Source organism: Pelodiscus sinensis, chromosome 5, assembly GCF_049634645.1.
Source record: "Pelodiscus sinensis isolate JC-2024 chromosome 5, ASM4963464v1, whole genome shotgun sequence".
In the NCBI taxonomy this organism is placed as follows: Eukaryota; Metazoa; Chordata; order Testudines; family Trionychidae; genus Pelodiscus; species Pelodiscus sinensis.
Window position 1 is genome coordinate 65,221,864 of NC_134715.1, and position 23,365 is coordinate 65,245,228.

Consider the following 23,365-nt stretch of genomic DNA (forward strand, 5'->3'; position numbering starts at 1 on the left):
CAACTGGAATATTTTGTCTAGTTCTGGGTACCACATTTCAGGAAAGATGTGGATACTGGAGAAAGTCCAGAGAAGCACAACAAAAATTAATCTTATGAGGGAAAATTTAAAAAACTGAGATTCTTTAGTTTGGAAAACAAAAGACTGAGAGGGGACATAACAGTTTTCAAGTATATAACATGTTACAACTAGGAGGGAGAAACTGGAGGCGAAGACAAGAGCTTAAATTGTAGCAGTGGATTGGAGATTAGGAAAAAATCCTATCAGGGTGATTAAGCGCTGGAATAAATTTCTTAGGTAAACGGTGGTGTCTCCATAATTGGAGACTTTTAAGAGCAGGTTAGACAAATATCTATCAAGGATGGACTAGATAATACTTAGTCCTGTTGTGACTGCAGGGACTGGACAAAATGACTTCTCAAGATCCCTTCCAGTCCTATGATTCTATGAACATAACACTACCCCCAAGTAGCACATAATCCTTATAGTCTAAACCAGTGGTGTGCAACCCATGGGTCGCGACCCCCAAGGGAGTTGCAGATGTCTTCCTGGGGGGTTGCTGTGCGGCTGCCAATGGCCGGGCCCACCCGTGGGGGTCGCGGTTTAAAAAAGGCTGTGCACCACTGGTCTAAACTATGCCATCTACCTTCCTTTGCTTTTGCATATGCATAGCTAAATGAAAGTGGGTCTGAGTAGATTCTATTAAATCACAGGAAATTTTGCATCTAATTCTCTAGACTCAGTTCTGAAAATGCTTTCTCTATTATTCCATAAAGTAACTTTACATATATGTATATGTGTGCATACACACCAGCACTGGGCAATAATTTTTGGTGTGGGGGGGGGCTACTCCAATATGTTGGAAAGTGATCAAGGGCTGCACTGATATGTGGAGGAGATGCGATCTCTAGGATGGAGGTTGGGTGCAGAGGGGCGCAAAGGGTAAGGCACTGGAGTGCAGGAGATGGTGTGAGGTCTGAGAGGGAGTTTGGGTGAAGGAGGGGGGATGTGACCTGGATTGGGGTGTAGATTCAGGAAGGGGCTATGGGTGCAAGAAAGGATTCTGGCCTATAGAGGTGAAGAAGGGGGTATAGGGTCGGGGAAGGAGTTGTGACCTGAGGCAGGAGGGTGCGGAGGGTTTGGATTGTGACCTGGGGAGGGACTTAGTGCCAGAGACAGGCTTTGGTTGGGAGGTGCTTATCTAAGTGTCTCCTAGCCAGCAGCCCTGTAGCACTGCCAAGGCAGGCTGGGCTCCCAGCCTGCTGCAGCCCCAGATCACTTTAAACTGCAGGCTGTTACCTCCATGTGGCTCTCAGCTCTGGGAGGGGGAAGAGGCATGTGTAGCTCCCATCCCCCAGGCCAATCTCTCCGGGTGTGTCTAGACTACAGAGTTTTGTCGACAAAAGTGGACTTTTGTTGACAAAACTATACCTGCGTCTACACTACCGCTGAGTTCTGTTGACATAACGTCGACAGAACTCAGCAGTTTTGTCGACGCTGGTAAACCTCATTTTACGAGGCATAACGCCTTCTGTCAACAGAGTTTCTGTCGACAGAAGGTGTTATTGCATGTAAACTGTCCTTTGCGTCTACACTACCATGTCGACAAAGCAGCTTGCTTTGTCGACAGAACTGAATGTAGTGTAGACGCTCTGTCGACAGAAGTTTTGTCGACAGTATCTGTCGACAAAACTTCTGTCGACAAAAGCCTGTAGTCTAGACGTACCCTCAGATTCTATTGGCTGGTTGTTTCCAGCCGATAGGAGCTGAGGACTGGGCGGGGGACAGGAAGCCTTCTCCTCCCTCCAGAGCCACACAGACTGCAGTTTAAACAGTGGCAGCTGCACGCCTGAGGGTCCCTGCAGGGTGGTCCACAGGCCAAATCTAGTGGCTAGGTTGACTGGATCCGGCCCATGAGAGGTATCTTGCCCACCTCAGACAGACACCTCTCATTAGCTAATACAATTTGTTGTACATTATTTTTGCTTTTTATTTATAAACTTAATAAAATTAGATTAAAAAAATGTTCAAGAGCAAAGATAAATACCTGAGCAGTATTCTGTTTCATAGTAATATGAAAGGTTCTTCAGCAATAAATTGTCCCTTAAATCAGACAGGTGAGTTAAATCCAATTTCCAGTCATTTTCATCATTTAGTTGCTTCAGAACAAGATAGTCACTATGTTGTAGCTGTTAAAAAATGCAGTTAATTCTTACATAACTCTTATCTGTAGAGCTCAAAACATTTTACAAAGGAAAGCATGACTACCCCATTTGTACAGACAGGTAAAGCGAAGCAGAGAAAGATGAAATGACTTGTCCAAGGTCACACAGCAAGTCAGTGGCAGAGCTTGGAATATAAATCCGTGTCTTGTTTTCCTGTACCAACAGGACCACTCTGCTTCACTGTTCAAATGCCACTTGATTTTTAAAGATGTGAAGTCCTTCTAAGTTGCCACTGTACTACGTACAATTAATTTGTGTGGTTTGGCCAGGTTCTAGAGTACCCTACCAAAAAAAGGAAAATTAAGGTATTTGCTGCACATGATGACAGAAGGCAAGGGACACCTACCATGTTTATAAATGGTAAAACTTGCTCAGTCCACCCAGAATTGATTATCCTAATCTGAGCTCGTTGTGAAAGAGGCAAGTTGAGGAGAAAAACCACACTGAGGCACTGCATTCTACACAGGTCCGCTGCTTCCTCCAGTGTTAATGCTTCAATCTTCTCCTATTGCAACATAAGTACCTCAGTAATAGATATTAGTGCTGAACATTATTATTAACATAATTCAGTGATTATTCATTTTGTTAGTGCAGCTAAAAACTTCAGTTATACAATTCTGTATGTTACTATCACTTCTGGATACACTTAGTTCATCACATGCCTTTTATTGTAGTATTAGACACTAGAGAATCAATTAACATTTCCATTTCATTACAAATCTCTTTTCACGAAGGAAGTAATGTGACCATTGAAAATGACAATGGAAGTTAGTAACTCAATTACAGCCCCAAGCCACATTAATTTTTCCTGGTCACAAGGGCTGGCAGTAGTATGAAGGACACATCCTTGACACATTCTTCTGCCAATCCATGCTCCCTTTCCATGCAGCTCTTTGCAGATAGAGGGAAAGCAAGACATTGTGCTGGAAAAGTCACTAGAACTCTCTTCAACATGGGATTTCGGGGCATAACTTTCTCCAATGTTATTGAAACATTTATGATAAGAGAATGAACAGGCACTGAAACTGTAAAGAAAGCTCACCTTACTGAATGTTTTTGTTTGTTTCTTTGTTTCCTCAAAGGCTTTTGCATTTTCTAACATGTTACTATACATTTTTAATCCCACTGTACATGTAAGAACACAAACAACACGCCTAAGATTGGATTCTTCTGGCCACAGATTCTTCAGCAGCAAAATAGTCTGACAGATCTACAATCATAAGATGTTAAAATAAATTATTATTTTACAATGAAAAGATTATAAAGCATACATACATCTTTATCTTTAATTCAATCAATGAAGAAAGGCAGTACATCAAGATACCCAAAAGGTAAAATGTACTTGATAGTTAAAATAACTTCATTTTCTACTCCTTGAATAGATGTACTCCTGGTACATCTATCATGAAAACTTATTTTGTCTAACGCAGGCTTCCCTAATGTGAATGTGCTATCTTGATTTAGAACCCCAGGAGGCACTGGGGAGTAATTACTTTGAATGGCCCTGGGGAGGAGCTACTTTGAAATAGCAGCAGTGGAGCATCCACACTACTGCTATTCCAGAATAGGTGTTATTCCTCATAGAATGAGGTTTACAGAAGTCAGAATAAGCCAAATAATTTCAAAATAACAGAATTGCTGTGTAGAAGCTCGCATTGTTTCTGAATAACAGCCATTATTCCGTAATAACACTGCTGTGTAGATTCACTCTACGGGCTTGTCTAGACTATGCTGAAGTGCCAAAAGAGGATATGCAAATTGTGCAGGAATTTGCATATCTTCTGATCTCAAAGTAGTCGTGACTTTTTTTGGTAAACCCCCCCCTTTTCGAAAAGCCACTCATCCTCAAAAAATGGCTGGAAGAAGATATGCAAATTCCCACATTTCTACTACAATCTAATGTCCACTAAATCTTTCCATTGATTTCAAGAGACTTTTAATCAGACCCCCTGTGAAGAATGCCAGTGGGCTGGGAAGGGGAGTGATGAACATTAGTTTATGGAGCTGGTCTGGCTCCCACTGTAATCAATGAGAGTTTTGCTATTGATTTCAATAGGAATAGAAGAACATCAACAGCATGGCAGGCCCATGTACTACTTAATCATGAAAATGCACTCTCAAGACTTTCAGATTTGGTGGCCTTCAACTCATGATGATGCCAATTGATTTCTGACAGGAATTAATACTCAGGGTGGCAGAGGGTTTGTAAGGCTTCAAAATTGTTTAATATAATGAAGAAAGATTTACGACAACTCTAAATATGGAGATATACCCATCTCATAGAACTGGAAGGAACCTTAAGAGGTCAGTAGTCCAGATCCCTGCCCTCATGGTAGGACCAAGTACCATCCCTGACAGAATTGCCCTAGATCCGTAAGTGGCCCCCTCAAGGATTGAACTCACAACCCTGGGTTTAGCAGGCCAATGCTCAAACCACTGAGCTATCCCTAAAATAACCTAAAAGCAACAAATTAATATTTGTCTATTTTTTTGAATAGAAAAGCACAGTATGTGTCAAATATTATTCTTATGAAATAGCCCTGTAAGCAATCTTAGAATAGTTTAGTGCCCAGCAAGGCTTCTGGAATCCCAGAGAAATCATGGAGTTTGGGAGTGGGTCCCATGGCCTCTTCCATGAGACCATTCCTAACTTCTACTGCACAAACTGACAGCTGTATGAACATACATTGTTACCATGCTGTGTAAGGGGGGAGGGAGGGGAAGGGACTGCAAAATAGCTAAATTACCTCTTTTTGTAAGTTTCTCAAGCTCAGCTTTAAATTATACAGGTAAACTGTATCCTGGGATTTTTGTAAATATTTGACTATGGCTTCACAAATATGTTGCAGATCCTTTTCATGCTAAATGGAAATACAAGTAACAAAGTCAATACAAGTACACAAGTCAGTTGTACATTAAAGTCAAAGGACAGATTTTTATAAGTGCATAAGTCCCATTTTAAAGTGTCACTTAGGCACTCTTGAAAATGGGACTTATCAGTCTCAAGTCCTTTTGAAAATTTTACTCGGTTTTATCAATCTCACACACGTCAAAACTGAAATCAGAGGGACATTCTACTTTAGCTTGCTAGTGGCATCACTTGAAAGAAAATTCCTTTGTCACAACAAGGAAAAATGTGAGTGTTATCGGCTACTTTGTATGTTAAACAAAATCAGGGCCTGATCCACACCCGGTGAAGTAAATGGAAAGGCTGTTAATTAGATTAAAGTAATAGGATTAAATAATCCTATTTTGGATTAGGCCCTAAATGAACAGTAGGAAGAGACATTCTGCTCATAAATTCCAGAGGCTACCTAATAAGCTGTATTTCAACAAGTGTTTGGGAAGTCCAGGACATTAGGAACTTAAGGATGACAATTAATACACTCCATCATACAGGTTTTCTTCAAAAACAAATTCATGGTAAATAGACATTAGAGAACCAGAGCTGTTTGTTAAAATAAAATGAGGGCTGGATGTCAGGAAATATGTAATGTACTGCTAGTCCTATGGTTAACCTACATGTAAACTTAGGCAAGTACATTAGACACTTTATAATCTGAGTTTACCTCCTATGTAAAATAAGGATAACGATATAAAGTCTAATTCTGCCATCCTTACCCACAGTGAGAATAATTTACTGTGGGTGCAATCCAATAGATTTCAATCAGATCACCTACAACATACAGTATTATGTAAGGGGAAAAAAGGACTGGACCATTTACTGTACAGTAATTAAACACCAAAGCCTCACCTCAGCCTGATCAGTTTGCAGTAACTTAGCCCAGCTAAAGTAATATTGTGCCTTTTTCTCCTCCCCTACTGCTACCCTCACACCCATGGTAATGAGTACAAGAAGATCCATAAACCACTGAATCCCATTCCCTAGCATATTGATATGGAGAAGCACTCAGGAATTTGCCCCAAATGAATTAATGTACACAAAGGTCTTTAAGAGCCACAGACAAAAGGCATATGGACAAGTCAAATGTTACTGGATCATGATTTTAATGTACAAAAACTGGCTTTTAATTCATAGACCCCAAAGTGAGAAGAGACCACTGTGATATCTATTCTGACCTGCATGACACAGGCCATAGAACCTCCTCCATATAATTCCTAGACTGTTTCTTAGAAGAACATCCAGCTTTGATTCTCAAATTGTCAATGAGATGTTCCAATTAAATATATAATTCTACATATAAATGGTAATATTTTCTATTTTAAAATCCATAATGATGTATTGCAATTTACCTGATGAAAAAATAACCTGTGTTCATGCACACTCTGGATGTAATATCCATACACTCTAAGAGCATCAGACTCTTGTCCTGAAGTGAGCACAACATTGATTTTCTTTGACAAGGTATGAGTGATAAATATATGTAAATAATCTTCGTGTAGAGAGTTCTGTCCTATGTCAGAGATTATCATAAAATATGGATAACATTCCTTGAGGAAAATCTGCCATTCTGGTGAGAAACAATTGGAAAACTCTGTGCGAATAGTGATGTCAGTGTTGCACTTCAGGTGTTGTATTAATGCAGTACGATGGAAGAGGAAATTAGGGTAATTGAAATACATCTGTTCCACATCCTGTAGAAAGTGAAAACAATTGAGTTATTTTACATTCATATTCCTATTCAGGACTCTTGACTAGTTGATACACTAACATGCATAAACACATGGGCCCTTTTCCTAAGAGTATACAATGAAGAACACTAAAATATTACTTTCTTGTACATATCATTCTGTTTACTTGTATATTAGTCAAGTTGTACAAAATGACATATTTTGTTCCTTAACATTCAAAGGGATAAAAGGCAATAAAAAGATTTCCCTGTACATAATGATATAGTCATTTGTGACTGAGTGGACTAGGCCCAACAGCCCCTGCTGGAGGCCTTGCCGCCCATACCTCAGGGAGAAGAGCAGAAAAGACATCTTCCAAGTAGACCAGAGTGGCTGCTTCTCTGGCACTCAATCAGGGCCCAGCAAGTGGATATAAAAGAAGCTGCTGGGCCAGGGCCTTGTAGTTCCTTGCTGGAGCTCAACCCAGGCAGACAATGGCACTTTGGATAGCTTTGAATGGGAGCTGGACTTCAGACCTGGGCAGAACCCAGGTCCAGTGGCTGAAGACTAGCTGATAATTGATAGCAACACCTTACAGAACCCTGGAGGGGGTCCAGAGAGAACTTGACCGCAAAGCCCAAGAGAGCTGGATAGAGCAGCTTCCTGGGGAAGTGGCCCGGGGAACGTGACCATAACAGGTTCCATTGATATTCAGCAGGTAACTGCCACTTACAGGGTCCCTGGGCTGGGACCCAGAAGAGAGAGTGGGCTTGCCTCTTCCCCCCACCCCCTTCAACTCCCCTGCAACCACAACAGGGGGTAAAAGAAGCCTGGTCCATGCAATGGACCAGAAAGCCCTCTGGGACACTTCCACCCCAGCGAACAGCCAGGCAGAGGAATTTCGGACAAGTCCTTGGCCACAAAAGGGTGTTCACAAGAAGGTGAGCCCCTTCACACCATTGTATTAAATGTGCTAAAAGAACAGTAAGATTGCAAAATTAAAAGTTAGTATATGCCAGAATAAAGGTTGCCTGTGCAAATTATTTTGGCTCCTTTTTGTATGTGCATTATGATAGTCTTTAATCACGTGTTTATGTACTATTTTATCCCCTTGAAAATAGGGTACTATTTTATCCCCTTGAAAATAGGGTATTATAATGGGAAGTGCCAGTTAGCCTTAAACACTGGCGATGCTACCAGCTCCACCCATAATTACTATAGTTCCAATAGAAATGCATAACCATTTCAATAGTAAAAATAAAGAAGACACTATCACTTTTTTCCTCTACCCTAAATAGGAAGCTGCAAAAATCTCTCTACAGCAGTGGTTCTCAACCAGAGGTGTTGAAGTTACGCAGAGGGCTCCAGGGAGTATACTGATTCATTGACATAAAGCACTAATGAAGTCAGTACAAACTAAAACTTCATTCAGAGAAAAGGAAATATCTGGAAGGATTTCATTATGTCCATTTGTTTCCTAATCATTCCATCAGGAGTAGCATGCTTTATTCAATGTAAGGAAACAGGCCACAGGGCCTATTCCCAAACTTCCTGCATCTTTTAAGAGCCACACAGACCCTAACATGGATGCAAAGGGAAGGCTCAACGGAGATCAGGAACAACTGCCAAGAGACTTTTTCCCACAGGTTATCAACTACAGACAGAAGCCTGGGGCTGATGTGAGGGAACAATTTGAATCTTCCAGGACTGTTCACTGTTTGCCTCCTCAACAGTCCTGGGATAATGTATCAACTGTTCTTGAGTTAGTCTTCAGCCTGGGAAATGTGAAGTCCTTATGGAGGTACATATTGATTAGGTGTAGTAGAGCAAGATGGAGTTTATAATTACCATAGATTGTGTTCTTTTAAATCTAGTGAAATGTCTTTCCTTATCAAACAATTCCATTTAAGAGTGCAATGGTTTAAACAGTAGGCCAATAAGAGATGATGTTACAGTACCTTGAAAAAGACAATCACATATTTTGCTCCTTTTTGGGTGAAATCAAGCAGAAAGCATTCAATTAAGTAAAAGAAGGGCAGGTATTGTCTTTTCTTGCATAAATATTTGAGAAGTAGAGCATCTCCATCAATCACAAAAAATTCAGACTCCACAAAGTCATTTAGTAAACTGACATACCTGAATGAACAAAAAGTATAAGCATAATCTTGCACATGTTGAAATGGGAGGAGGAAAACATTTGATTGCTAAAAGATTTAATTCACTAGAATACTTGTTTTAAAATACAGGCAGTCCCAGAGTTACGCGGATCCGCAGTTACGAACGGGACCCTCCCTCTCCCTGGTCTCCAGCAGACCAGGGAGAGGAAGCAAAGCGGCGGAACACGCGGGCAGCGGGCAGTCTGGGCTGTCCGCTGCCCGCGTGTTCCGCCGCTTTGCTCCCCGTCCCCCTGGTCTGCAGACCAGGGGGACGGGGAGCAAAGCAGAGCAAAGCCGCGGAGCCTGGGGTTCTTAAGTTGAATCTGTATGTAAGTCAGAACTGGCATCCAGATTCAGCCTCTGTTGAAACTGATCAGTTTCAGCAGCGGCTGAATCTGGACGCCAGTTCCGACTTACATACAGATTCAACTTAAGAACAAACCTACAGTCCCTATCTTGTACGTAACCCGGGGACTGCCAGTATGCTATATTGAGTATTATTATTCAGAAGTCCTCTTCCTTGGCTCTGAAGTCAGTCAAAAGCTTCTAGCATTCCTCTTTGGTATCAAGTGGAGCACTGCAGGGGGTTGGCCTGGAGCTCGTTTTGTTCAACATCTTTGTTAATGGTCTGGATGAAAAGATGGATTGCACCCTCAGCAAGTTTGTGGATAACACTAAGCTGAGGAGAAATTGATACAATAGATGGTAGGGATAGGGTACAGCGTGACCTAGACAAATTGTAGGATTGGGCCAAAAGAAATGTGGCGAGGTTCAACAAGGACAAATACAGAATCAAGCACTTAGGACATAAGAATACCATCCACTGCTACAGGCTGGGGACTGACTAGCTAAGGGCAGTTCGGCAGAAAAAGACCTGTGGGTTACAGTGGATGAGAAGCTGGATATGAGTCAGTGTTCCCTTGTTGCCAAAAAGGTTAACAGCATATTGGGCTGCATAAACATTGCCAGAAGATTGAGGAAGTGATTATTCCCCTCTATTCAGCATTGGTGAGGCCACACCTGGAGTACTGCATAACAGTTTTGGACTCCCCATTAAGGAAAGGATGTGGACATATAGGAGAGAGCCAGTGGAGGGCAACAAATTATTAGGGAGCAGAGGAGCATGACTTATGAGGAGAGGCTGAGGGAACTGGGTTTATTTAGTCTACAGAAGAGAAGGGTGAGGGGGGATTAGATAGCAACCTTCAACTACCTGAATGGGGGTTTCACAGAAGATGGAGCTAGGCTGTTCTCAGTGGTGACAGATGACTGAACAAGAACCAGTGGTCTTGAGTTATAGTGGGGGGGAGACCTAGATTGAATACTAGGAAAAATGAATTCACTAGGAAGGTGGTGAAGCACTGAAATGGATTTTCTAGGGAGGTGCTGAAATCTCTATCCTTAGAGATTTTTAAGATCTGTCTTACAAAGGCCTGGCTGGAATGATTTAGTCGGGGTTGGTTGTTTTTTGAGTGGAGAGTGGGACTAGATGACCTCCTGAGGTCTTTTCCAACTCTGATCTTTTATGATTCTATAATTTATCTGTACAAGGTACTGGAAATGTTCTTTCTCCAACACTGTGGATGCTATCTAGCCCAATTCAGGTGTCTCGGCTGCTATTATTCATGTCTGTTGGTACAGAAGCTGTTCTTGATTCTGGAGACGTACCCTATTGGAGGTGACAAGAGAATACATTTTGGGCACTTTCTTGCCTGAAACCCAAGTCGTCATAACAATTATTTTCGTGCTGATGACTTCAGAGAGCTTTTAACATCTTAAAAGGACAGGTTTTTTTTATTTCTTTCAAATAGGGAAAAATTTTAAATTGAATGAAAATATATTGACTATTTCCTCAGCCCAAGAAGTGTCAGTTTACCCTACAAGCAAGAAGGATTCCTGTTGTGGTGGGTCACCTTCAGCAAACCAACAATTAGGGGGATTCTCTCTTCAGCCTACCCTTAATATAAAGGCTACTATGTCAGGAAATTTATTAGATTTGTCTTAGCCTAGCCAGGGTATATCTACACAGCATCATTATTTTGGAATAACTGACATTTCAAAATAACAAAATGTGTCTACACAGCAAGCCGTTATTTTGAAATAATGTTGAAGTGCAGGACTTCTTACTCTGACTCCTGTAACCCTCATTTTATGAGGAGTAAGTGGAGTCAAAGGAAGAGTGTTCTTTCTTTGACTTCCTGCTCTGTAAACAGTGCCAAAAGCCGAATTAAGCTATTTCGACTTCAGCTATGTAATTGATGTAGTTGAAGTTGCATAGATTAATTGGACTTTTGCCCTGTTGTGTAGACATACCCCCAGAGACAAGACTTGAGGCCAGTCTTCCCACTAAGATCACAGGGAAATGAAGGGTAGATGGCACATATGTATTTCTGAAAATCCCAGTAGGAACTTTGTCACAAGCTGACTGGCCTAAAGAGGGATCAAGATGAGCACAACTATGACTAGTCAGCTGCCCCAGAACTGGACTTAAGAAAAGGCATCTGGACTATATATAGAGCTAGGAAAGCAGAGGAGGAATGCTGTCTGAAAGAGACAGGACAGGCAGATGAGAGATACCTGAAAAGAATAGGAGAGCGCGAGAGCGAGAGCAAGAGACTGACTGACTGACTGCAGCAGTGGTGAGCTGGCAAGAGCTACTGGGAGTGAGCAACAGGAAACCCAGGAAAAAACATGTGCTAACAGAGATAAGAACTGGTAAAAAGATGTTGGATAAAAGCTGAAGATGTTGGCCAGGACTGACAAGAATGGGGAACCCTGCTAAGATCTTTGTGTAACTCTCCCATTGGTGTCAGTGGGCATTCTACTGTGGACTGAGGGGAATATGCACTCCTAAATGCCCAACCCTCTGGTCATAGTTAAAAGTGGAATTCGGCCCCCACCAAAGAATGAATTTGATTCCCCATGATCTTCTGGTTTTCTATTAACCTGGAAGAATAGTGGATGGTCATAGTATATTATGCTAACAATGCTACTAGATTTAATGAGAACTTTTTGCTAATTATTTTCATATATTTCATTGAAGCTCACTGTACTTACTTAGCTTGTGACAGGGATTTCCATATGAAGACAGACAATTTCTTCAGAAATCCAAGACATTCTCTTTGTTCTAAAATAAACATATGGATTTACTAAGTTACATGGGATCCATGTACAAAAGAACACTAAACATTAGCATAAGGTGCTAATATCTCACCAGGATTTGGGGAATCGGGTCTTTCTCTGAGTATGCTGGAATCTTCTTTATCAGCTTTAGAAAATTGTTGTGACTCTTCAACACTCAATGCATCTGAAAAGTCATGGTGGTTATCATCTTCAACTTCTTTTTCTTTGTCCTCTTCTTCTTCAACTAGGGAAGAATAATGTTCCAGACTACTGTCAGTAGCCTCGCTCTCTTCATCAACACTACTGTCACTCTCGCTACCATGCACACTCCTATCTTCCTTAAGATCAGTTTGTGGAGAAGCCATCCGACTTTCTCTTTGGTCTCTAAAAATAAAATTGTATTTAATCACTAATAATTAATTTTCAGGACATATGGTGTGCTTCCAGACTCAGTTCATTAAATTATCCACTTTGCTATTAGAGGTGGCTGGAAAATTATCAAAGAAAATTTGGGCAAAACCCAGAAATCCTTCTGTGATTTTCCATTTTCAAACCAATCTTACTATTATATTTTGCAATGGTTACTGAGAATTTCCATACAATTCAATTTCCAAAAATTTGTCAAATTTTTCTTCTCCCAGCAACCCAGTCATCCTTATAAACAGGGCTCGACAATTAACATAATCTACTCACCTGTGGCAAGTAGATTTTTAGCCTGGTGTGGCTGAACAGAACAGTCTGCACACGCACAGCGCACTGTAGTGCGCGGCTGGCGAGCAAGGCTCGCCACCACTTGGCAAGCCCTGCTTATAAACAAGAACCAGATTATGCATGGCCCTTAAGTGGGTGCACAAAAGGGAAAGGGGAGGAAAGGTATGAGGAATCTCTTCTAGTCTTGCATGCTTTTAAGAGGTGCTACTGCAGCAGCTTTCTTTCTCAGGAGAGCCAGGGAGCTAGGAGGCATTGTTGTCAGGCACAATGTCTCTCATCTTATCTTACATAATTCCTTATAAACCAATCTCAATATATATTTTAATTTTGAAGGGTGCTACAATAATTTTCACTCTGCAAATATAGTAAGGAGAACATATGGCACATTTATGGCTGCAAACATTTCATGACCAGATATTTATGACTAAATATCACCTTCAAATAAAATACAAGGCTAACTGCAGTTATAAAAAACAGCCAGCATCTTCAATAATTATTAAAATATAACACTCTGACTGTGTCTACACTGCACCCTTTTCCGGAAAAGGGATGCTAATGAGACAAGTCGGAATTGCAAATGCTGCGGGGGATTTAAATATCCCCCGCGGCATTTGCATGAACATGGCTGCCGCTTTTTCCAGCTCAGGGCATTGCCGGAGAAAAGCGCCAGTCTAGACGGGATCTTTCGGAAAATAAAGCCTTTTCCAGAAAATCCCTTATTCCTCTTAAAATCAGGAATTAGGGATCTTCCGGAAAAGGCTTTATTTTCTGAAAGATCCCATCTAGACTGGCGCTTTTCTCCGGCAAAGCCCCGAGCCGGAAAAAAGCAGCAGTCACGTTCATGCAAATGCCGCGGGAGATATTTAAATCCCCCACGGCATTTACAATTCCGACTTGTCTCATTAGCATCCCTTTTCCGGAAAAGGGTGCCAATGTAGACACAGCCTCTGAGTACCAGTGGATTAAATGTTGAGTCAATGTGTGTCATATATGGTGCCCAAATAGCAAAGTATTATAAGGCATTTGGGATTTGGCTCAGTGAGTTTCTTCATAACAAGTATACCACACCTTGCTGATCCTAGCACTTAATGCGGGGGGATATTAATTTCTGGTAGATTTATTTAAATTCCTAAAAATACCTATAGGTGCCCATAAATGTTCTCTCTAATCTTTTTCATCCATGCACAGAATCAATTTTATGTGCTCCAAGGCATGTGTGAATGTGCACCACCAATAGAAATAAAAAACCTGGCTGTGGGCACTCTACTAATCAGCTGGGTGGTATCTGAATCTCTCCTGAGAGGCCACACAAGCGCACAGCTTACCGGGAACACGGCTGCCCATACTACTTTACAGGATTGAAATTCACCTTGCAGGTAGGCACAAGATATAGAAACCACTTGTTATGTGTGCGTTCAGTGTCTGCATTTTAAAAAAAAAAGATAGCACTGTCTCTTATTTTAGTTATCAAAACAAGTGAAAGGAAAATAATATAAATATTTGTTAGTAAATAAAAATTCCATTTTGGAAAATATTAATTGCATTAACAAAGCTCACATCAGACAAGATGCTCAGAGCTTCAAATAAACAAATACAAGAAAACAATTCTTTCAAATCTACAAAGATAAAAGAAAACAAAAAAGTCTGTATTGTATTGTTGAAGCTATTTTAAAAATATTCACAAGTCAAGTACTATCTTTTTAAATCTGAACTTTAATACATATGTTGCATTTGTCCTGTTATAATTACTTTAAAGATATCATACAAGTCAAGGACTAAATTTTTATGTGTTGGTTATCAATTTTAAATATGAACTTTAATACTCATATTTACATGTACAAAGTTCATAACTAAAGAGCTTCACCACATTTCAACAGCTTCACAACATTCTATGTATTTGGCCATCATAAAATATAGAAAGTAGATGAGAAACTATGATCTTTTTTCCTTTTTTATGTGGAAAAGCTGGTTTTAGTGATAATTTCTGAAGTCTTTTAGCATACTGTTCTAGGGATTGATCCTCAATTATTTGCACACCAAAACTCCCATGGCTTTGCTGGAAGAACATAGGTCCTGATTCAGGCTATGTTTAGACTGCAGAGTTTTTCTGGGATACCTAAAAACTCTGCCGCATCCAGGGAACGTGACCGATTTTTCAGAACAATTTCTGAAAAAGTAGGCACATTCTTTTGGCATCCCTGTATTCCTCATTTTGAGAAATAAGGGATCTTCTGAAAGAGGTTTTTCCAACATTTGGCCCCTTGTAGATGGGCCAAATGTTAGAAAAGCCCCTTCGAAAAAACAAATGGAAAAAGGAACGCAAATTGAAAACCGTATCTTTTTCCAAAAATACCCGAAGTGTAGACACAGCCTTAGAAAAGCACTTAAACAAATGAATGAGTACATGCCTACTAACTCTAACTTCAGAAAGTTTAAATACTTTGCTGAATCTGACTTATTTTCTTAAACGCAAACTATCCTGCAAACGTCATTGTTTGTATTGTGCCTATCCCGAATTTTGTCTAGGACTCTTGGTGCTACTGAAATACAAAATATTAGCAACTGCCTACTGAGTTATCATATTTGTTAGCAAAGCTTACAGCATTTAAGTGCTCCACAAAACATTGATTCCATGTATGTGGTATTTTATTGGTATGTCTTTAGACTGGCTCCAAGAAATTCTTTTTGATTTGGCAGTCAAATTTTGCCTGCGTATGTCATGCAGGACTTTTCCCTGCACCAACCCTTTTGATAAGGAACCACGCACTATTAAGCACCACGTAATCACTTTATCTAAATTTTAAATGATAGCACATAAAGGCTATGTCTAGACTGCAGGCTTCTTTCGAAAGAGGCTCTTTCGAAAGCATCTTTCGAAAGAGCCTCGTTCGAAAGATCGCGTCTAGACTGCAGGCGGATCTTTCGATAGAGGAAATCCGCTTTTTCGAAAGAGAGCACCCAGCGAGTCTGGATGCTCTCTTTCGAAGACGGCCTCTTTACATTGTAGAACGCCTTCTTTCGAAAGAGGGACTTTCGAAAGAAGGCGTTCTTCCTCGTGAAACGAGGTTTACCGCCATCGAAAGAAAAGCCGCGTTCTTTCGAAATAATTTCGAAAGAACGCGGCTTGAGTCTGGACGCAGGGGAAGTTTTTTCGGGAAAAGGCTACTTTTCCCGAAAAAAACCCTGAGTCTGGACACGGCCAAAGAGATTGGTGTTCAGTACATTTGAAGCTAAAATAAAGAATATATTTCACTCTTCATTTAAAGTGGAATGTATATAAAATAAAAAGATGGTGTACACCAGGGGTAGGCAAAAGGGCCTCCGTGGGCCAGATTTGGCCCACAAAGTGGGTGGATCCAGCCCGCAGAGGCCCAACTGCTCCCCTGCCCCCAGGCCAATTACGGCCTGGGGGTGAGGAGCGCGCGAAACCTCCTGCTGCCCTGCCAGGAGCATGTGGTACTTTGAAGCACCATGCACTGCTTGCAGGGCAAGGGGAAGAGCAGAGGAGGCTTTGTGCGCTCCCCCATCCCCAGGACCTAATTGGCCTACGGGCAGGGGAGCGAGGGAAATCTCCTCCCATGCCGGGGCATGGGCACCTTGGGAAACATGGGGTGGGGGCAAAGGCACTCCCTCGCCCCCAGACCAATCACTGTCTGGGGGTGGGGTTCCTGGAAATAGCTTGGCCTCACCCCTTCTGCTCGATGTCCTGCCCCTTCCTGTGCAGCCTAGGGCCACTTCAAAAATTTCCAAAGTGGTCCCGGGCTAGGGTTGCCAGGTGTCCGGTTTTGAACCAGACAGTCCAGTATTTGAGCTTTCTGTTTGGGAAACAAATTGAGAAAATATAAATGTCCAATATTTTCTAAAGAAGATTTAACTTAGATTGTGATGTAATGTCAAGTGCATCTGGTATTTTTGTTGAAACCATCTGGTAACCCTATCCCCGGCAAAAAATTATTGCTCATCCCTGGTATAGCCAGTAATGAATAATACAGTCTTTGGACTGACAGACTTGCTGAGCCCCAGGCAAGGTGGAGATGGGAGGGTGGGAGGGCTTTGAGCCCTGAGGTGAAAGGGGTAGGGCTAAGACTAGCCTCCCCCAAGCAGCCCTCAGTGCTACCCGGATTACGCCACACCTCCCTCAGGCAGCCTTTTGTGCTGCCCAAAGCACACCATGAGGGGCTCTGGCAATGATCTAAAGCAGGAGTGGGGAACCTTTTTTGGGTTGGGGGACCACACACAAGTGAGAAGCTGAAAAAACCGCAAACCCTCACTGACATGGCCCCTGACTGAGAAGGAGAAAGACACTCCCCACATCTCCCTCACACACCAGAGCCTAGTGGGGCCCTGGCTAGTAGATTTTCAGCGCTCCAGTCCTGCAGTAGGTGGAAGCTCCTCTATGCTGAAGTGGGAGTCTTCAGCCCCAGGGGCTGAATCTAGGCAAGCTGAGGGCCACATCCAGCCCTTGGACCTGAGGTTCCCCTCCCCCGATTGAAGGGTCTGGGCCTCCAGTTACTGCCCCTGCCACAGTAAGTAGCAGTAGCAGGTTCCATGCCTAGGGTGGCCTGAGACAACCCTCCCAGGAGCCCAGGGCAACTCCCACTCTGTTTCTACTCCACCAACTTCTGCCCCACTTCACCCCTTCCTCCAATCCCTGCCCTTTCTGCACCCCGCCTCTTCCCGCTGCCATTGCACCACCTTCCCTAAGCCCCCTTGCCACATGACATCAGCTGGAGGATTACCTGGGGCCTGGCATGGGGCAGCAACAAGCAGTGTCCCTCTCTTTTCCCCTCCATATTCACCATGAGGGCAAGAATTGGAGATAACTGGCAGCCTTCTTGGACACCCTCTCCCAACTTTCTTTGCTCTGCTCCACCTTGGCAATGGGAAGCAGAGCGACCTGGCCTTGGCTCCAGCCTGCTACCCGGGGGAACGGGCCAGGGCTAGAAAGCTCCACTTCCTGCTGCCGTGGTAAAGCAGAATACAGCAGGCAGGAAGATGGGCAGCAGAACAGAGCAGGCTATTGGATAATTCTGGCTCCTGCCCCAGGGTGAGTGAGGAGGAAAGGAGGACCCCCTAGTCTCACCCTGCACAAGCCCCCACAGGTAATACCCCACGCAGCCTCGTATCCTGCAGCTAACATGGGGAACTGTCCCATCCATAGGACATTTGAGGCAGCCGCCATGGGGGGCCCCCCAAAGTGCAGGCCTGGGGCAGCCACTCCAACCCATCCTATAGACAGGACAGCTCTGGGTGACAGTGGCTGGGAGCTCAGGTCCCTTTGAATTGATGGCCCTTGTTCTGGTTTTATTAAAATTAATATGGTCAAAAGCACCATTTTTCTTTTGTGTAATAAAGTTCAAAGCTGTATTAAGTCAATGTTCAATTGTACACTTGGGAAAGAGCAGCCATACAATTTTGTTCAGAGTTTGCAAACATGTCAGAGTTACCCTTAAGTGTCTAACTCTGAGGGTCAGCAGTGGTTTACAAATATTTCATTATAGAAAGAAGTATTACCAAATACAATATTGTCGTCTTGGAGATTCAAGAAACATATGACACCATGGTGCTATCTAAAAGGAAACAAAAACAGTTTCAAATAAATAAACAGTACTAATCAACTAAATATAAATAATTATCTGGACTTTGTCACAAATACAAGGTAGAAAACCACATTGGTCAAATAAATGTTGTAATTTGGTCAACTTCAGCAACCTTGCAGCCTGTGCATGCTAACTAGATGAGTTTGTAGAACACATAATAAACAGCACTGAAACAAACACTTCTACATAACTATCTGAAGTGGTAAACAGCTTTTGCCCTGCCCTGCCTAGCAAAAGGCCCTGTTGTACATCTTGGGAGGGATAAGATCCACTCTCCGATAAGATCCACTCTCTGCCGTTTTACAGCACTGGGATTCTGCTAAACACAGCCTAGAGCTGTGAGCCACTAAGGCCAATTATGGCAAGGGTGGGAAATCATTTTTTGCAGAGGCCACTCTGGACATTTTTGAAGTGGCCCACTCAGGAAGGGGCTGAGCATCCAGCAGAAGGGGTGGGGCCAAGATATTTCTGGGTTCCCCACCCCCAGACAATTATTGGACGGGGTGTGGGAGTGCCTTTGCCCCCCACCCCACTTTTCCCCAAGGTCCTCATGCCCCTGGCATGGAAGGAGACTTCCCTGCTCCCCTGCCCCTAGGCAAATTAGGGCCTGAGGTGGGGGAGCGTGCGAAGAATCCTCCGCTCTCCCCTCCCCCCCAGCAGCGCCCAAAGTGCCTCATGCTCCTAGCAAGGCGCGAGGAGGCTTCCCGCGGTCCCTACGTCCCTGCATTAAGGCAAAAGCACAGGAGAGGAGAACCCGCCTGCTCCCAATGACCCTGTGCCCTGCAAGGAGCAGTCCTGGGAATGGCCCGCGACCGGCTTCGTTCGTTCCCAGCATCCCTGCCAGCCGAGCACAGGCCGGGTGTCCTGCACCCTCCTCAGTCAGGGACAAGAGCGGGCGCCCCTCTCCTCGCTCCCGCCCCTCCCGCTGCGCCCCCTCCCTGCTCGCTCGCGCCCACCCCTTACACTTCGCTGCCCGCGGGGAGTCCGAGGAGGCGGCGAGCCTGGCAACCCGGAGCGGCGGCCGCGGCGCGCTCTTTATAGATGCCGCCGCTGTCACCGCCCTCGCCGAGCTGCCGCGGCCTTTGCTCCCACCCGTCCCGAAGCAGCCCGGACCAGATGGGTCCGATGGAGCCGCTCCCTGCAGCCGCGGGCGCCCGCCCCGCCCGGGGGAAGGAGGCGAGAGACAGGCCGACGAGCTTCCACTGCCTCATCCCTGGGCCGGTGCAGCGACCGAAACACTTTGCAACCAGCCAGCAAAGGTAGCAAGTCCTGCGCAGTTGTGCCGAATGTCAGGTATGCGTGACAGAAACTGTGACCGTCACAAAAACGGAGAGTTGCACTTTTTGCCTATACACAGGCTCCGAACACACACCCAGGTGCTGAGCCGGTCTCCCTTTCCTACCGCAGCGGGCAGGCAGAGCCAGAGCCGCAGTCCCCACATCAAAATCTTGGTCTTGTTTCCATAATATGCCCAAACCAAACACCAGAGCCCAATAATATCCAAAGCCTTGGTCTGCCGCGCTGAGCCTCATGGACCAGCCTATAGATGTTATTAGGTGAGTGTGGTACAAATAGCTATGTGGATCAGAGCCTACACTGCTATGTTGCAGTTATACACACGTTTACAGTAGGCCACACCAAACACTGAATCCTGATTTCTGCATGATCTAGTTCAGAGTCTGAATTTTGTCTAGACCACGTGTGTATACTGACATTGGGAAATGGCAACACTTGAGGGAAAAAAAACGAGAGCATCTATTTTAAATGAAAATACAAAGTTTCTGAGAGAAAGAGTCTACAGAAAGTTTTTTGTAACCCATATTGTCACTCCTAAATGCAGTAGTAACATCTATCATATATGATTTAAGAATTGTGGAGAAACTGAATATCTGTGGAAGAACACTGTGTGTCTACACATAAACTTTCTAAGTAATGCATGGTCTCACAGCTCCCAAGAAAAAGCAGAAAAATTATGCAGCTAAGGCACATTAGTCTTCCAAGCAATGATTTGGTTGGACCTAACATAGAGATCATTATAAACTTAAAAAAACAACAAGTAGTCGGGTAGCAGTAGTTAATGCCTCGATACCTTCCATCACCATGCAATTTTGACATGTGCCGCTCCCCTTTTTGTGACATCACCAAGCCCCTCCCCATGACATCACCTACACCCGCCCCATGATGTCACCTGGCCCCACCCCATCAGCCCCGCCCCCTTCCTGACTCCTCCCCATGACATTACCAAGCCCCACCCCATGACATAACCTAGCCCCGCCCCTACCAGCCCCGCCCCCTTTCTTACTCCTCCCCTTTTCCTGACCCATGACATCACCAGATACCGCCCCACTTTCTAACCCCCCCATGACATCACCTAGCTCCTGCCCCTTTACATGACGCAGGCTCCAAGATGGCAGGGCCGTCGTTTTCCGGGCTGGGGGCCTCTTCTGAAAAGAAAAGAGAGACGCTGGAGAAGGGAGCTCTTGTGCGAACTGCCTCGACCCACGGGGGTCGAAAGAGGGAATGGCCCGCCTGCTGCGCCGCTTTGCTCTGCTTTGCTCCCCGTCCCCCTGGTCTACAGACCAGGGGGACGGGGAGCAAAGCGGAGGAACACGCGGGCAGCGGGGACGGGGAGCAAAGCAGACCAGGGGGACGGGGAGCAAAGCAGAGCAAAGCCACGGAGCACACAGGCAGCAGACAGCCCAGACGCGTCTGTAGACCAGGGGGACGGGGAGCAAAGCAGAGCAAAGCCGCGGAGCAAGCGGGCAGTGGACAGCCCAGACGCGTCTGGGCTGTCCGCTGCCCACGTGTTCCACCGCTTTGCTCCCTGTCCCCCTGGTCTGTAGACCAGGGGGACGGGGAGCAAAGCAGAGCAAAGCCACGGAGCCCGAGGGCAGCAGGACAGCCACGGCGCGTCTGGGCTGTCCCGCTGCCCCTGTGCTCCGCGGCTTTGCTCCCGACGCCTGTGGTACAGCAGCTGGGGCGCTGCCGGTTGGTCCCGTAGCGCCGCTCTGGGCGCTACTGGACCAACCCGGCAGCACCCCAGCTGCTCTGCCCCAGGCGTCCTGATTCAGCCACTGCTGGTCAGTTTCAGCAGCGGCTGAATCAGGACGCCTAGGGCAGAGCAGCTTGGGTGCTGCTGGGTTGGTCCAGTAGCGCCGAGGAGCGGCGGCGCTATTGGATCAACCAAGCAGCACCCCAGCTGCTCTGCCCCAGGCGTCCCCAAGTCAGCCGCTGCTGAAACTGACCCGGGCTTCCTGGAATCAGCCGCTGATCAGTTTCAGCAGCAGTTGACTTGGGGATGCCGGGGTTCTTAAGTTGAATCTGTATGTAAGTCAGAACTGGCGTCGAGATTCAGCCGCTGTTGAAACTGATCAGTTTCAGCAGCGGCTGAATCTGGACGCCAGTTCCGACTTACATACAGATTCAACTTAAGAACAAACCTACAGTCCCTATCTTGTATGTAACCCGGGGACTGCCTGTATAGCCAAAACATGGCTTTAAGCAAAAATAAGGAAGATAAGCACAAACTTATGGGGGGTCCTTAGGTTAAAAAGGGGGATAGCCCGAACATTGCTCTCAGCAGCGGTAAAAAGATAAGCACAAATTTAAGAATGGCCTGTCACTCAAGGACACAAGCACAGCAGAAATAAGGAAAAGAAAATAAACACGGGGTAGTGCACACAGATTAAAAAAAAAGTAGAAAGTGTGCGGTATACCAGCAGCCCCGGAATTATTATAAAGTTTACGTTTTAATCACGCCAACGAGCTTTTGAGAGAAAGCGGGGGTGAAGCAGCAAAGAAATAAAAAAAGAGAAATACAGAGCAGAGAAAAAAGCGGCGGGGGACCCCTCAGGAGAGAAAAGGGGGGAGGGAAAGAGGGATAGCCCGAACATAGCTCTCAGCAGCGGTAAAAAGATAAACACAAGCTTAAAAATGTCCTGTTACTCAAGAACACAAGCACAGCAGAAATAAGGGAAAGGAAATAAACACAGGGTTGTGCACAAACACAAGCTTAAGGATGTCCTGTTACTCAAGGACACAAGCACAGCAGAAATAAGGGAAAGAAAATAAACATGGGGTTTTGCACACAGATAAAAAAAGTATAAAGCTTGCGGTGTACCAGCAGCCCCGAAATCATTATAAAGTTTACGTTTTAATCACGCCAACGAGCTTAAGAAAGAAATCAGGAGTGAAGCAGCAAAGAAATAAAAAAAAAGAAATACAAAGCAGAGAAGAAGAGGGGTGGGAAAGAGGAATAGCCGGAACGTAACTCTCAGCAGAGAAAAGGGAAAGGAAATAAACACAAACTTATGAATGCCTTGTTTTTTAAGGAAACGAGCAACAGTTGTTTTTGTAACCCCTGACCTGGTAATAAACAAAGCCTTATCACCCCCTACCACACACAGAGGTGCCCCAACTTTTTAAAAAAATTTAGGGGTATAAAAAGAGATAAATTTTGGCCCGCTTTAGGACGGTTCAAAATTTGACTATGGAGAGCAACACTTTGGTAAGAGCTTTTTAATTTGTGCAGGCGACTATGTTTTTTATGCTTAGGGCTTAAAAGTTAATAACCGCTTTTAACTTGGTTATATTTTATGCGCTGTGTTGTTAGGACTTAAAAGCTAATATTACAAGCCACGGCCCGGGGAGCAGATTCATTACTACGATTTTACCAGCCTTTACCCCTTTGTTAACAAAACTTAGTGTTATCCTGTGGGACACCCGGTTATTGTGTATAAGGATTTTGGGGACATCAGACAGTACTTCGGCCCTGCCAAGGTTAAAGTGTACCCCCCGAGAGCTCTCTATTTCCCCTTTTTACCCTACAGGCTCGGCGGTAAACTCACCTTCCTCCTGTGTGCCCTGTGTGTGGAAACAAAACAAGAGGCCCCTTGCACGCACAGCCAGGAGGAGCGGGCTTTAACGGGTACTTGGTGCATGATAGAGCTGGTGGAGGCTTTAGACAAGGGATACACGA

The 23,365-nt window shown here is 44.4% G+C and overlaps 1 protein-coding gene across 23 annotated transcripts in view; it reads right to left on the bottom strand.

Moving 5' to 3' along the window:
* The window catches only part of DDX60 (DExD/H-box helicase 60), a 215,643-nt gene that overhangs the window by 86,645 nt on the left and 105,633 nt on the right, over nucleotides 1-23,365 (bottom strand). For 8 of the 23 annotated variants that reach the window (XM_075930180.1, XM_075930167.1, XM_075930168.1 and 5 more), the window contains exons 2-11: nucleotides 20,759-20,831; nucleotides 18,302-18,357; nucleotides 12,168-12,460; nucleotides 12,011-12,080; nucleotides 8,756-8,933; nucleotides 6,480-6,821; nucleotides 4,973-5,086; nucleotides 3,268-3,435; nucleotides 2,572-2,730; nucleotides 2,048-2,189 (exon numbers count right to left, since the gene is read on the bottom strand). In XM_075930180.1, the coding sequence (XP_075786295.1) occupies nucleotides 2,048-2,189; nucleotides 2,572-2,730; nucleotides 3,268-3,435; nucleotides 4,973-5,086; nucleotides 6,480-6,821; nucleotides 8,756-8,933; nucleotides 12,011-12,080; nucleotides 12,168-12,441 (1,447 nt within the window). In that variant the 5' untranslated portion in view covers nucleotides 12,442-12,460; nucleotides 18,302-18,357; nucleotides 20,759-20,831. Of the gene's footprint in view, nucleotides 1-2,047; nucleotides 2,190-2,571; nucleotides 2,731-3,267; nucleotides 3,436-4,972; nucleotides 5,087-6,479; nucleotides 6,822-8,755; nucleotides 8,934-12,010; nucleotides 12,081-12,167; nucleotides 12,461-14,112; nucleotides 14,210-16,476; nucleotides 16,603-18,301; nucleotides 18,358-19,350; nucleotides 20,539-20,758; nucleotides 20,832-23,365 lie in introns of those variants that run through there. The other 15 variants (XM_075930179.1, XM_075930176.1, XM_075930177.1 and 12 more) reach the window with 11 other exon arrangements.